Source organism: Dama dama, chromosome 10 (genome assembly GCF_033118175.1).
Source record: "Dama dama isolate Ldn47 chromosome 10, ASM3311817v1, whole genome shotgun sequence".
NCBI classification, from domain to species: Eukaryota; Metazoa; Chordata; class Mammalia; order Artiodactyla; family Cervidae; genus Dama; species Dama dama.
In genome coordinates, this window is record NC_083690.1 from 14,789,932 (window position 1) to 14,806,175 (window position 16,244).

Below are 16,244 nucleotides of genomic sequence, written 5' to 3' on the forward strand. Positions count from 1 at the left end.
TTAATTATGGTTAATCAAACAAATAGCATGAAGATTAGGAAAGAAAACAGTAATTTTCAAACATTACTGCTATCGTGAAACATGATCGCATCTACGACGGCACCAGCTCTGTGATCTGGAGCAAGACACTTCTCTCTGAGTTGTCTTATCAGTGAGACAGGTCTAACGAAGCGATGCAGGCCTCCTCGGGGGTTCTTCCTCAGTCCTCTGCCTGGAGAAAGGACCACTGCTCTTTTTTTTAACCTATGTATAATTCTATTTATTTATTATTTTTGGCTGTGCTGGGTCTCCGTGGCTGTGAGGGCTTTTCTCTACTTGTGACGAGCGGGGGCGACTCTCTAGTTTAGGAGCAAGGGCTTCTCATTGTGGTGGCTTCTCTTGTTGCAGAGCACAGGCTCTAGAGCTCAGGCTTAATTGCTCTGCAGCATGTGGGGTCTTCCCAGATGGGGGATCAAACCTGTGCTGGCAGGCGGAGTCTTTCGCCCTGAGCCCCCAGGGCAGCCCCCACTGCTCTTCTGAAGACGACATTTGATAATCCTGCCCACAGGTCCGACTGCCCCTTCCCTCCAGTTACTGTGCGGGGCTGGGGAGACTCCCCTTCATCCCCAGTCACTTTCCTCTCGCTGTGCTGCAGTTGCTCTACTTAAAATCAAATGAACCACCCACCAAAGGCCACTACAAAGGGGAAGACCAGTGCTGAGCGTCCTAGAAGGACGACACCCCAGTACTTCTGATATTGGCTTGTACATCCCAGAGGCACTTCTCTTCCTTTGGAAAAAAGCCAGAAACTACAAACAAGAGTTTTACACTGATGATCTGTGGGAGCAGATATCTAAAGCCTCTCCCCAAAGAATTTTGAAATTCGGATGTTTTAACCTTAGGGCTTCTTTAGCACAGGATTTTTTGGCGTTTTTTTTTTTTTTTTAAAGCAGGGGTCCCCAACCTCTGGGATCTAATGGCTGATGATCTGAGGTGGAGCTGATATAATCATAATAGAAATAAAGTGAGCAATAAATGTAATGTGCTTGAATCATCCAGAAACCATCTCTCTGCCCCCCTTTTTAACCTCGGCCCTGGTCCTGGTCTTCCTCAAAACTGGTCCCTGGTGCCAAAAAGGTTGGGGACCGTTCTTTTAAAGAAGACATGATTTGTTAAAATGAGACATCTTTCTCAAATATGCACACTCCTAGGTGTATATGTGTCATCTTCCTGAGAGGCAACGTAATGCACTCGCTATGGCTCCCAAAGGCCTGTAAGTTAGATTCCTGCGTAACTTCAGCTAAATTATTTAGCTTCTCTGAGACTCAGCCTTCTCAAAGATAAATTAGGAATATTCCAAGGCTTCACTGAGTTGTTAGAGTTTTGAAATGATAAAAAGCACCTAGCACAGTGCCTGCAATGAAGAATCTGCTTAATAAATGAGATTTCTCTCTTGTTTTTCATATTGTTCTGCAGAGATTCCAAAAAGCATGTTGTGTGTCAGTGAGCTTCACATCTTTATACTGACGAGGACAAAGAAAGAGATAAGAAGAGGAGAAAAGTAAAAGCAGAATGCTTTATCCAAATGATTTATGATTTATCTGGATAAATGATTGATGATTTATCCAGGGCTCTACTGGTTGTGAATTAATTTTTCACAAAGCAACTTAATACAACATTCATGAATTTTGCTACATGGTTGATCATTTAAACTAGGATGAAACATTCAGGTTTAGCTAGTTAGTATGTTTTATTATGGAGGCTGAAGAACATGAAAACCATTTGCAGTGTAAAGAATCACTTTTTAAGAGATGCAGAATAAAAGTGACTTCTAAGATATACAGCTAGAAGCCAAAGCAAAGGCTTTGAAGGCCAAGAAAGCAGTGTTGAAAGGTGTCCACAGCCACAAGAAAAAGAAGATCCGGAGGTCACCCACCTTCCAGCGGCCCAAAACACTGCGACTCAGGAGGCAGCCCAAATATCCTCGGAAGAGCGCCCCTAGGAGAAACAAACTTGACCACTATGCCATCATCAAACTCCCCCTCACCATCCAGTCAGCCATGAAGAAAACAGAAGACAACAATACACTGGTATTCATTGTGGATGTCAAGGCCAACAAGCACCAAACTAGACAGGCTGTGAAGAAGCTCTATGACATTGACGTGGCTAAGGTCAATACTCTGATCAGGCCTGATGGAGAGAAGAAGGCATATGTTCGACTGGCTCCTGACTATGATGCTTTGGATGCTGCCAACAAAATTGGGATCATCTAAACTGAGTCCAGCTGGCTAATTCCAAATATAAAAGTTTTCACTATGTAAAAAAAATAAAATAAAATAAGATATACAGCTAAATGAGAAAAGGAAGGTGGGGGAAAGTATGTGTGGTCCATTATCATCTAACAAAAAGGTTTTATATATAATTAATTAAATCCTGGAGTTTAACTGGATTGGAAATATCACTATAAATTTATTTATTTATTTATTTATTTTTAATAAATTTATCTTAAAAGCAAAAAAGGAAAGGAAGGCGGGAAGGTTTCTCTTTACATTTAAGAAGTTTATAAACAATGACAAATCTAATATCAATAAACACCCTTAGAAACCAAATTATGGTTTTTAAATACAATTTCCAATCAAAAGGAACAGGGCCCTTAAGAAATGGCTGATTCTACTGCCTGCAATGCAGGATACCTGGGTTCAATTCCTGGGTTGAGAAGATCCCCTAGAGGAGGAAATGGCTACTCTCTCCAGCATTCTTGCCTGGAGTATTCCATGGACGTAAGGCCCTGGCGGGCTATAGTCTATGGGGTCCCCACAGAGTTGGGATACAACTGAGCAACTAACACTTTCACTTTTTCACTTTCAAATACCCTGCAAAAAAAGAACCGTTTAGTATTGGCTGGACTATGGACATGGATTTGATAGCTCTCTCTCTCTTTTTTTAATGGCAGCTGTGATACAAACTCCAGGACACCCACCCAGCCAAAGAGCCAAAAAATAGTTCCTGTAACATTCCACCTTCCTCCATATAGTCCCTGTTGGAAACCTGCCACCATCCTTGGGGACTTCAAGCTAACAAAATTATAAGTGTTGTTAGGTATTCATGTAAGAGCTCTTGCTGCAGCATGGATAGCTGTGATCAGTGAGTCAACTGTCCGTGGCTACCAGTTATGCCAAGATTGTAACAGCATTTTTACTTTCTACACGACAAAGAAGTTTTGCAAATAAAATCTTAACACTTTGAAAAAAAAATAAAGAAATGGCTGATTCCAAACATAAGGTAGAAAATGTATAAGAAGAGCCTGGAATATCTTCTTAAGAATATCAGAGGTTAAAGAAGCTACTAACAACTATTGGGATTGCAATAGAAGACTCAAGAGACAACTGGAAATGGCTCTCACCAGTCAGGAACAAGATAATCTGAGCAACAAAAAGAACAGTAACTGTAACATATTAAAATATATAAAATACATATTTTATATGTATTTGATTCAAACAAAAAAAACACCATTGCTCACCCTTGAAAGGTGCCAGGAAATCAAATTTTTCTGAAAACTAGTTTTAAAAAGGTGTGTTGGATGAAAAGATTAAATCATTCATTCTGCTTTTTTTTTTTTTTGGCTGCACTCCATGACATATGAGATCTCAATGAAGGATCGACCCTCAGGCCCTGTACTGGAAGGGTGGAGTCTTAACCAATGAACCATCAGGGAAGCCCCATTCTGCTTCTTCTATATGAACTATATCTGCAGGTAACCAAATAGATGATAAGAGATTTTTCATTTTAAGTAAGAGCATCTGGGACAATAAATGAAGAAGTAACAAGCTATATTATTACTTTGCAACCTTTAATGAAATAATGAATCTAGCCATTGATCACTAACAGCTACTAAAAATCATCAGATAAAAAACTGATAGGGGAACTTCATATTAGATGAACCAGGCCAGCAACATCTGAACCCACGTGAGCGATCTCATCACAAAAGGACAGAAAAGTAGACTTTTTGTGCCACCCAATGTAACGCAACAGGAAATACACAACACCATCTAGGAACTAGTCTTGCCATTCAGTTCAGCCCTGAATCTGATCAAGTTTATAGATCTAACTACCAGTTGATTATAAACACAGTAGTCAGGTAACACGTTACACAATCTTACAAGAATGTTCCAGAATATGGGAACTTCTACAGAGCAAACAACCTGGTATTTTAAAATCTACCGCAAAGTTACAGCGGGTACGGGAAAAGGAGAGGAGGATTCAGAGATTAAGAAAGAAATGTGGGATACATGCTAATCACAGAGCTCTAGCCACTCCCGAGCCTTCACACATTTCTCCAGCTGCAAGTGTGCAGATTTGTTCAACCCAGCCTTCATCACCTGGGCATTGGGATATTTCCTCATGGTTTTGAACATGATGTTTATTTGTGTAACTAAGTTCACCTGAATCTCAAGAATTTTGGCTTAGGCAAGTAATTTCTGTGTAAGTATCAGTGATTTCATCTTAATAAAGTCCAGTGATCAGCAAAAAAAAAGAAAAGAAAAGAAAGAAATGTGACCCATCAATCAAATGTAATACATGAACTTGTTTAGAAACTGGAGGTCAAACAAAACAATTATTTTTTAAAAAAATCTGTGAACAAAAAGTCTGAGACTTCCCTGGTGGTCCAGTGGTTAAGAACCTGCCCACCAATCCAGGGGACACAGGATTGATCCCTGGTCTGGAAAGATCCCACATGCCACAGAGCAACTAAGCCTGCATGTGGCAATTACTGAGCCCGAGTGTTTTAACTACCGAAGCCTGTGCGCCCTAGAGCCCTAGCTCTGCAACAAGGGAAGCCACACAATGAGACGCCGTGCACAGCAACGAGGGAGCAGCCCCCACTCACCACCACTAGAGAAAGACCGCACAGCAAAGAGCAGCCGGCATGGCCAAAAACAAACAATGTGAAAAACAAAAGAAATCTGAACACTGGATCTCTGATACTGAAGAGTCATTATTAATGTTCTAATGTGGGAGGAGTATTATAGCTTTGTTTAAAAATGGTTGCTCATCTTTTAGATACATACATATGTAGGCTCATGAAATCATTTGCTGTCTACGACTTATTACAAAATTACCTGAAATGGAGAGGGAGAGAAAGAGTACTAATTAAGCAGGACTGGCCATATGTTGATTATTGACACTTTGTGGTAGCTAGATGCTCATTCATGATGTTATTTTCTCTACTTCTGTATATATTTGAAATTTTTCTGTAATGAAAAGTTTCAGGATTCATTAAAGCAGAAATTCAAAAGAACCTCTCTTCTGTTTCTGAGGATATCACTTTTAAGTGAAAAGACACAAGCTCTTGGATGTTTTCTTAGATGTGTGGTGATTACAGTTAAGACAATAGTCCCAGAACTTCCCTGGCGGTCCAGTGGTTAAGAATCTGCTTTCTACAAAAATATACAAAGGAGAAAAGACAAACTCTTTAACAAGTGGTGCTGGGAAAACTGGCCAACCACCTGTAAAAGAAAGAAATTAGAACACTTTCTAACACCATACACAAAAATAAACTCAAAATGGATTAAAGATCTAAATGTAAGACCAGAAACTATAAAACTCCTAGAGGAAAACATAGGCAAAACACTCTGACATAAATCACAACAAGATCCTCTATGATCCACCTCCCAGAGTAATGGAAATACAAACAAAAATAAATAAATGGGACCTAATTAAACTTAAAAGCTTTTGCACAACGAAGGAAACTATAAGCAAGGTGAAGACAGCCTTCAGAATGGGAGAAAATAATAGCAAACAAAGCAGCTGACAAAGAATCTCAAAAATATACAAGCAGCTCATGCAGCTCAATGCCAGAAAAATAAACGACCCAATCAAAAAACAGGCCAAAGAACTAAACAGACATTTCTCCAAAGAAGACATACAGATGGCTAACAAACACATGAAAAGATGCTCAACATCACTCATTACCAGAGAAATGCAAATCAAAACCACAATGAGGTACCATCTCACACCGGTCAGAATGGCTGCTATCAAAAAGTCTACAAAAAATAAATGCTGGAGAGGGTGTGGAGAAAAGGGAACCCTCTTACACTGTTGGTGGGAATGCAAACTAGTACAGCCACTATGGAGAACAGTGTGGAGATTCCTTTAAAAAATAGAAATAGAACTGCCCACTGCTGGGCACACACACACCAAGGAAACCAGAACTGAAAGAGACACAGATACCCCAAAGTTCATCACAGCACTGTTTACAAGCTAGGACATGGAAGCAACCTAGATGCCCATCGGCAGATGAATGGATAAGAAAGCTGTGGTACCTATACACAATGGAATATTACTCAGCTATTAAAAAAACGCCTTTGAATCAGCTTTAATGAGGTGGATGAAACTGGAGCCTATCATACAGAGTGAAGTCAGAAAGAAAAATACCAATACAGTATATTAATGCATATATATAGAATTTAGAAAGATGGTAATGATGACCCTATATGCGAGGCAGCAAAAGAAACACAGATATAAACAACAGACTTTTGGACTCTGTGGGAGAAGGTGAGAGTGGGATGATTTGAGAGAATAGCATTGAAACGTGTATATTACTATATATGAAATAGATGACCAGTCCAAGTTCGATGCATGAAACAGGGCACTCAAAGCTGGTACACTGGGATAACCCAGAGGAATGGGATGGGATGGGGAGGCAGGCAGGAAGAGGGGTCAGGATGGGGGGACACATGTACACCCATGGCTGATTCATGTCTATGTATGGCATAAATCACCACAATATTGTAAAGTAATTAGCCTCCAATTAAAATAAATAAATTAATTCAAAGAAAAAACAAAAATAAAAACATAAATCTAAAAAAAGAACGCAGGGGATGTGGGTTTGACCCCTGGTCGGGGAACTGGGATCCCACGTGCAGCTGGGCAACTAAGCCTCCATGCTGCAAGGACTGAGCCCCCGTGTGCCACAACCAGAGAGAAGCCCAAGTGCTGCAACAGAAGATGCTGAGTGTCTGAAGATGCCACGTGCTGCAACTAAGACTTGATGCAGCCAAATAAGTAAAAAAATAAACGAAAAAGACAACAGTCCTCTATGTGGCATGTAGCTAGGTGCAGTCTGTTTGAGTACCTTCTTCCTTTGAGGATAAAGCGGCATACCAGACCTGGGAAGATGTACAGGGGGTTTGATGCATAGTGGAAAGCGCGGGGCTCTGTAGCTGCCCTGGTTTCAGGCCCCAGTTCTTTGTCAAGAATTGTTTAATCTCCCTGGGCCTCCGTGAAACGGGGATAACCTCCCCGCCGCCACCCCACAGAGCTGCCATGAACATCACAGGAATGAAAATATGAAGAGTCCTAGCTCAGAGCAGGCATTGGGGATATTGGCATTCAGGAATTTATTCATTCATTTATTCACCAAACATCTGAGTATATCCGCTGGGTCAGACTCTAGGTTATGTGCTAGCAAAATCAAGACATAAAAAGCATGGCACTTGCCCTGAAGGAAAGCAGGGAAGTAAATTAATTATTATAGTGGTGAAAGCAATGTATTTTAAGTTCTGAAAGGATAAACTTTTGGATCTGGAATTCTATATTCAAGCAACACTACCAATTATGAAAGTGAAATAGAGACATTTCTATAGAGTTTACTAACCATACACTATTAATACATATATATGCAAAAAGAAAAAAAAAATCCCTCCAGGAAAAGATTACTTCCCTTAAAAAAAAATACACATGAAAGTCTGGGATATTTAGAAAATTATCTTTAGGTAGCAAAGCTTTAATGGCATAGGAATCAATTTTCTCCTCTGTGGGCCCCATTATGCTACTTTTTCTTTTCAGAATATTGCATTTACACAATCATATTATAGATGCCGCATACAGGCTTCCCAGGCAGTACTAGTGGTAAAGAACCCACCTGTCAATGCATGAGACATAAGAGACACGGGTTTGATCCTTGGGTTGGGAAGATCCCCTGGAGGAGAGCATAGCAACCCACTCCAGTATTCCTGCCTGGAGAATCCCATGGACAGAGGAGCCTGGGGTGCTACAGTCCACAGGGTTGCAAAGAGTCAGACTCGACTGAAGCAACTCACGGATTATAGATGCTGTATACCTACTGCCATCTCTTGGAATCAAGATTCTCAAGAAAGCACAAATGGACAGATACACGAAAGCAGTAAAAATAAATAACATCACTCTCCAAAGTGAGAAGGGAAACAGAACGTAATATACAAGTGTTAAGTTTCTAAATCTTTTTTAGAAGTGATCAAGATATATTGGTCAAAGTGTGTAAGACAAGAAACAGAGGTATAATTTGAAAGTACAGTGATAATAGAAAATGAAGAAAATGATAATAGTAGCTGCCACTGGGAAAAAGAACTGGGAGTGTGGAGCCAAGATTTCCTCCCTTCACTTTATATTCTCCTGTACCATGCAAATTTAAAAAAATTATGCGCATTTATCACTCCAATGGTTTAAAAAGTGTCACGGGAAACACTTTTTCTGCTAAAATATATGTAACTTACAAGTTCTACAGTGAATTCTCCAACATTTAGTCTGCCTAAATACAAGTAAGATATTAAGGTAGCTAGACTTGATAACTTTTATAGTCTTTTCCAGAAGCTAAGGGTCTATCCAAAGGGAAATATAAATTGTGTCACTGTCATTTGGATAATATAAAGACACACCTGTGAAGTCTGTTCCTGAGCTACTGAACCAAGAACAAAAACATAGGAAATTTCCCCAGGAAAAGGCAGCTGAAAACCAGGAACAGAAGCAGCAAAGCTAAATGGAGATTTCTGCAGTGGAACCAGGAGCAAGAGAAAATAAACAAGAGAAAGTCAACACTGAGAGGGAGGAAGTGGCCTCCAGGGTAAAAGGGGTGGGGCTCAGGCTGCAAAGATTCATTCTGAGCTGGGGGGTGGGCTGGGCTGGGCTTCCCAGGTGGCACTAGTGGTAAAGAACCCGCTGCCAAAGCAGGAGACACAGGAGACACGGGTTCAATCCCTGGGTCGGGAAGATCCCCGAGAAGAGGGCATAGCAGCCCACTCCAATATTCTTGCCTGGAGGATCCCATGGACAGAAGAGCCTGGCAGGCTACACTACATGGGGTTGAAAAGAGTTAGACAGGACTGAAGTGACTCAGCATGCAGCATGGGGTGGGGTGGGAGGGTGGGGTTGGGGTGGCAGGGGTGGGGTCTGGAAGTGAGAGGCAACCGCTCTGTCAGAGAAGTTGGAAAGCAACAATTGTGCAAAGAGAGGACCAAGGCATAGAGGACAAAAGGGCTGAGTACAAGCTTCTTCTGCTCCAGCCAAGTGCTGTCTAACCGGCTTCTTGAAATCACGGGAGAAGGAGCACCAAAGAAATTCCAGTACATAGATGGTCGGCGGGAATTTGAAAACAGGCAGTACCCAGTGAAAGGGTCAACAATCTCTTTTCTGTCTGGTGCCTGTCTTTATTATTTCAGTGTGTGCTGCTGTGCTGAGTCACTCAGCCACGTCTGACTCTGCAACCCCATGGACTCTAGCCCGCCAGGCTCCTCTGTCCAGGGGATTCTCCAGAGTGGGTTGCCATTCCCTTCTCCAGGGGATCTTCCCAACCCAGAGATCGATCCCAGGTCTCTTGCATTGCAGGTGGGCTCTCTATGGTCTGAGCCACCAGGGAAGTCACATTTATACATTTCAGCGTGGTAAAGGGAGTTCATAGGCTCACTGAAGATACTGGTTCACTCAATCTTATTTTTATTATATACCTCTTAACCAAAAGTTCTACTGCAGGGATTTTTAAAAACCTAATTCTTTGGGTTGAGAAGAAGCTACCTGCTATGTGAGGAGATTCTCAAAGGGTGTTGAGAGTTTGTATCAGTTTCCTCTTCAGGCCCTACCTACACTGGGTACAACGTAAAAACACTTGGGATTTAAGATCTAGAAGGGACTCTGGCCTTCTTTCCAACAAGATGCCTCACTTACGATGAGAAAAGAGACAGATACTGGGCTGGCGCTGGTATTCACCAAAGGGAAAGATGAATGTGGTCTTTCCCAAGGTACAGAGTGCGGGCTGGAACCCTCCGTACCCAGCGGCCTGTCATCAGCGTCCTTTTCACTCTGCGGGCTCTGCTGTCCCTATGGCTTTTTTTTTTTTTTTCAGTCGGAGGAGAGAAAACACTTGCTCCACAGACTCATTTATGAAGAAACAGGTAAGCAGTCTGACAAAGCAATGGGTCCTGGGACCCAGTCTGCTTCATCTGAATCTTCTGTGTCTCTAAAGAGCTTTCCCTCCATTTCCTAATGAAACATGCACGCTCAATTACTTGCAGAAACCACTAACTTCAGATGAAAACTATATGAAATCTGAAAACCACAGTTTTGATGTATGCTTTAGCATTTCCTATATAAGGAGGAATTCCCACGAGCTACAGAGGGCGAGACGGTTGGATGGTATCATCGACTCAATGAACATGAGTTTGGGCAAACTCCGGGAGTTGGTGAAGGACAGGGAAGCCTGGTGTGCCGCAGTCCATGGGGTTGCAAAGAGTCAGACGCAACTGAGCACCTGAACAACAACGACAACTACATTTTCAAGGAAGGCTGAAATTCAGTCTCACAGAAAGGCTAGAAGGAAGACAAGCCAAAGGATTGTTTCCTAATAGTTGAAATAAGCCAAAAAGAGCAAATAACCCACAGACATGATGGACCAAACCTCTGTAAGGGCAAAGTGGCTTTGGAAAACCATTTTCTTTAATCACAGAACATCCTTAGTAAAATGAGAAGGGAAAGAGCATCTGTTTTTTTAAGACTGTTTCAGACATCAGTGTACTTCTATTAGTGAGATCTTAGATGTTTTAGCATCCACTGCAAAGGAGGATTCTTCAAACGCTATCCAACCTGTACTTACTCACTCAGATCTGTTGCCACCAAACCAAATCTCCTTTTCCCCTTCTCAAGCAAATCCAGTACAGTTTCCCAGAACAGAAGCCCTATCTTTTGTCCAGTTATCAACTATAAACTCTGTGAATATTCTGAATCTATTACAGAAAAGAAAAGACTTCCAGCATAACATCAGTGCAAACAGAAGAAGAAATGGACCACCACCTCCAGGGAAAGTGCTGACAGCCAGCCCTGGAAGCTCAGCAGTCATGAGGTGTCTCCCAAGGTCTCAGGTCAATTCTCTAAAGCCAACAGAAGTGAGTCACAAAGCCAACCGTAAGGGCTCTGACAATCTTAACTGGACTTTCCTAATTATGCCCGAATTTCTGTTTATACTTATGCTATTTTCCCCAGACTTCAGTCCCTTATCTTTTTTAAAGAGTATTACCTGTTTTAAAGAAAAAGAGAGAGAAAAGGAACAAGAGCAACAACATAATCAAGTTTACAGAATGTAGAAGTAAAATATGAGACAAAAGTTCACAAAGGATAAGGGAGGCAGATGGAAATACACTCTTGTAATCATCTTACACTGTTCATGAAGCAATGTAACCTTCACTTGAAGATAAAATGTGATTCATGAAAGAGGCGTACTGTAATCTCAGAGGAGTGCTTGGCCAACAGAAATATATTATGGCCAGATACGCAATTTTAAATTTTCTAGGAGCCACCATTAAAAAATAAACAAATAAAATGAATTTCAATATTTTAAATTTAAATTTAAATATTTTAAAGCCCAATATATAAAAAATGTTATCATTTCAACATGTCATTAATCATTCAAAATCATGCATGTTTTAAATGTGTAACATCTCAGTGTGGACTAGCCATATCTGAAGGACTCATTAGCCATGTGTGGTCAGTGGCTACCATACTGGGCAGTTAGCTCTAGAGCAGGGGTCAGCAAACTTTTCTGTAAAGGAACAGAAAGTAAACATTTTGAGTTGTGTGGGCTACACGGTCTTTGTCATAACTACTCAAATCTGTCATTGTAATGCAAAGCAATCAGAGACAAAATGTAAATTAATAGGCATGGCTGTGTTCCAATAAAACTTTATAAAAACATGTCAGCCAGATGTGGAAGGAAATGGCAGCCCACTCCAGTATTCTTGCCTGCAGAATCCCATGGACAGAGGAGCCTGGTGGGCTACAGTCCACATACAGTTTGCCAACCATTATTCTGGAGCAATGACAAAAAATAACACAAAGAAATATAAGCAAAAAGTTGACAGGGAAGATAAAAATGGGAGGCTATAGTATCAGTAAACACTAAAGAACACACAATTCATCCAAAAAGAGACAGAAAAGAAGTACAGAAGGACATAGAACAATCAAGACAAATAAGAAAGAAACACCAAGATAAAAGACAGGTTCATCTGCATCATTAATTAGGTTAAGAATAAATTAGGCAGGCATTGCCAGAATGGATCAAAAAGCAAGATTCAACCATAAGCTGTTTATAAGAAACCTACTTAATTATAAAGACAAATACGTTGACAGTAAAAGGCAAACATATAGCATAAGAAACAAGACTGGCTATATTAATAGCAGATAAACATCAAAAAAGTTATTTCTAGAACCGAGAAGAAATATTCCACAATGATAAAATGGGAAATTCATTAAGAAGACATAACAATCTATAAGACAGGCATCCATTTATCAAAAGAGATTCAAAATACATGAAGAAAAAATTGATAAAATTAAATGGAGAAAATAAATCTACAACCACAGTTGGCGATTTCAATACCACTCTCAGTAGCTCAAAGAAAAAGTAGACAACCCTCCCACCCCCCCCCCCAAAAAAACCCCAACTACAACAATTAAAAAAACTTAACTCACAATCAGTAAAGATATAGAAGAGTTGAGCAAAACCATGAACCAATGCAACTTAAAATGATATTAATGGAATATCACACTCACCCGAGTATACATAGAACATGCACCAAGACAGAACACATGTCAAGCCATAAAAAAAGTCTCAATAATTATCAAAGAAGTTCTAAATAACTCATGTGTTAAGGAAGAAAGCACAAGAGAAGTTAGAAAATATTTGTAATAGATAATAGTGAAAAGACAACATGTCAAAATATGTGGAATGCAGCTAACAAAGACTAAAGGAAAATTCACAGCTTTAAATACTTCTACAGAAAAGAAGAAACATAACTTCAATGAGTTAAGTTCCTACCTTACAATGGGAGAATAACATATGAAATCCAAAGAATCCAAAGAATAACTATTAAATTCAAAATAAGCAGAAGAAATGATAAGAAGAGTATAAATAAATGAAAAAAGAGGACAAAAATGCAATATTAGATAAATGCTGGTACTGAGAATTAACACCTAGCAAGGAAAAAAAGAGAGACAACACAAATTACTAATATTAGATGTTTTTAACAGGATGTAATTATAGATCCTACAGATACTGAAATTATAAGGGAATATTTTCAGCTAATAATTTTATGCTAATAAATTTGACAACTTAAAACAGAATATTCCTGGGAAAACACAAATTCATAAAGCGATATAAGAAATAATAGACTTGTATCTATTAAAGAAATTCAGTTCACCATCAGAAACCATTTCACAGGAAACCCTTATGACCAGATGTCTTCACTGGCGTAAGTAAGTAAGTGTTAGTCACTCAGTCGTGCCCAACCCTTTGTGACACCAGGGACTGCAGCCCACCAGGCTCCTCTGTCCATGAGATTTTCCAGGCAAGGATACTGGAGTTGGTTGCCATTCCCTTCTCCAGGGGATCTTCCCAACCCAGAGATCAAACCTAGGTCTCCTGCACTGCAGGCAGATTCTTTACCGACTGAACTACAAGGTAAACTTGACCAATAATTTAACCAACGTCCCCTTCCCCTCAAATCATACACACACTGTCACCAAATAACAGAAGAGGAACTTCTTAACTATATGAAGTCAGCATAATTCTGATACCAAAGCTTGACAAAGATATAAAAAAAGAGCAAACTACAACCTAACGAACCTCATGAACAAAGACATAGAAATAATTAACAATATATTAAAATCTGGCAACATGTAAAAAGAAGTGTTGATACATTATAACCCAGTGGATATATTGGGTCCATGACCAATGGACCCAATCCATGACCCAGTTGGATTTCTCTCAGGAATGCAAATCTGATTAAGCATTCAAAAGCCAACCAATGTCATTCAAAATATTAACAAAGGGCAAAACCATATGACAATTTTGAAAGATAGGACTTCCCTGGTGGTACAGTGGATAAAAATCCACCTGCCAATGTATGGTACATGGGCTTCACCCCGTCCAGGAAAATTCCACAAACCATAGAGCAGCTAAGCCTGTGTGCCACGACTACTGAGCCCTCGAGCTCTACAGGCTGTGCTCTGCAACGACAGAAGCCACCGCAGTGAGAAGCCTGTACATCGCAATAAAGAGCAGGCCTCGCTCACTGCAACTAGAGAAAAAGCCTGCATGCAGCAACAAAGACCCAGTGCAATCAAAATAGATAAATAAAATTAAATGTAAAAAAATTAAAGAGGCAGAAAGATACAGAAAGAGTATCTGAAGATACCCAACAACTATTCATGATACAAAGTCTTAGCAAACTGGAAATGGAGGGGAACTTTCTCAACCTGAAAAAAGACTTTTACAAACAACCTAACAATCATAGTTCAAGGGGAAACACTGAACTAATTTCCCTTTTCTAATACTGTAAGCAAGGAAAGGATATCTACTCTTCCCACTAGCACTAAAGGTGCTAGTTGGTGCAATAAAGCAAGAAAAAGAAATAAAAGACACAAAGATTAGAAAAGAGATAAAAGTGTTAATTAGTAAGCCAACATGATTGCATAAATGAAAAACCCTGCAGAATATTAGGAAAAAACCCAACCTATCAGAATACGCAAATTTTAAAAGGCTGAAGGGTTGTAAGATCAATATATATATATATAGACTTGGAGGGACTGATGTTGAAGCTGAAACTCCAATACTTTGGCCACCTGATGCAGAGAGCTGACTCATTTGAAAAGACCCTGATACTGGGAAAAATTGAGGGCAGGAGGAGAAGGGGACGACAGAGGATGAGATGGTTGGATGGCATCACTGACTCAATGGACATGGGTTTGGGTGGACTCTGGGAGTTGGTGATGGACAGGGAGGCCTGGCATGCTGTGGTTCGTGGGGTCACAAAGAGTCGGACACAACTGAACGACTGAACTGAACTGGTATATAGACTTCAATATATATAATGAAGAATTAATTATATATCCATATAGAAGCAGCAAACAATTTGAAAATGAAACAAACAATTCTACTTATGATCACATAAATAATATAAATATTTACGGAAAAATGAACATAACTACTGAGCCCACACGATCTAGAGCACATGCTCCACAACAGAAGCCCATACCCTGCAACTAGAGAAAGCCTGCATGCCCCAACAAAGACCCAGCACAGACAAAATTTTTTAAAACATTCTTTTTTGTGGAATACAAAGGATCTAGAATAGCCAAAACAATACAAAAAAGAAGAACAATTGTTTGTTGGCGGGTTTATGCTACCTGATTTTGAAAGTGAAAGTTGCTCAGTCATGTCCAACTCTTTGCAACCCCATGGACTACATATAGTCCATGGAATTTTCCAGGCCAGAATACTGGAGTGGGAAGACTTTCCCTTCTCCAGGGATCTACCCAACCCGGGGATCGAACCCAAGTCTCCCACATTGCAGGCAGATTCTTTAGCAGCTGAACCACAAGGGAAGCCCAAGAATAATGGAGTGGGTAGCCCATCCCTTCTCCAGAGGATCTTTCTGACCCAGGAATTGAAGCGGGGTCTCCTGCATTGCAGGCGGATTCTTTATCAACTGAGTTATCAGGAAAGCTTACTATAAAGTCAGAAGTAAGAAAGTGTGGTATTGGCATGCTGCTGCTACTGCTGCTAAGTCGCTTCAGTCGTGTCTGACTCTGTGCGACCCCTTAGACAGCAGCCCACCAGGCTCCGCCGTCCCCGGGATTCTCCAGGCAAGAACACTGGAGTGGGTTGCCATTTCCTTCTCCAATGCATGAAAGTGAAAAGTGAAAGTGAAGTCGCTCAGTCGTGTCCGACTCTTCGAGACCCCATGGACTGCAGCCCACCAGGCTCCTCTGCCCATGGGATTTTCCAGGCAAGAGTACTGGAGTAGGTTGCCATTGCCTTCTCCAGTATTGGCATAAGAACAGGTATAAAAATGAGTGGAACAGAAGGGTCCAGAAATAGACCTAGACATACATGGTCAATTTATTTTTGACAAAAGTGCCAAGTCAATTTAAAAGGGAAGAAAAGTCTTTTTAACAAATGTTGC

The 16,244-nt window shown here is 40.4% G+C and overlaps 2 protein-coding genes across 5 annotated transcripts in view; one reads left to right on the forward strand and one right to left on the reverse strand.

The window, feature by feature from the left end:
* The window catches only part of PARN (poly(A)-specific ribonuclease), a 176,075-nt gene that overhangs the window by 33,237 nt on the left and 126,594 nt on the right, over positions 1–16,244 (reverse strand). The window lies entirely within an intron of this gene.
* Positions 1,225–2,399, forward strand: LOC133063923 (large ribosomal subunit protein uL23-like). Its single transcript, XM_061153866.1, has 2 exons — positions 1,225–1,252; positions 1,816–2,399. Exons 1-2 carry the CDS (start codon positions 1,225–1,227, stop codon positions 2,250–2,252), a joined length of 465 nt encoding a protein of 154 aa, XP_061009849.1. The 3' UTR covers positions 2,253–2,399.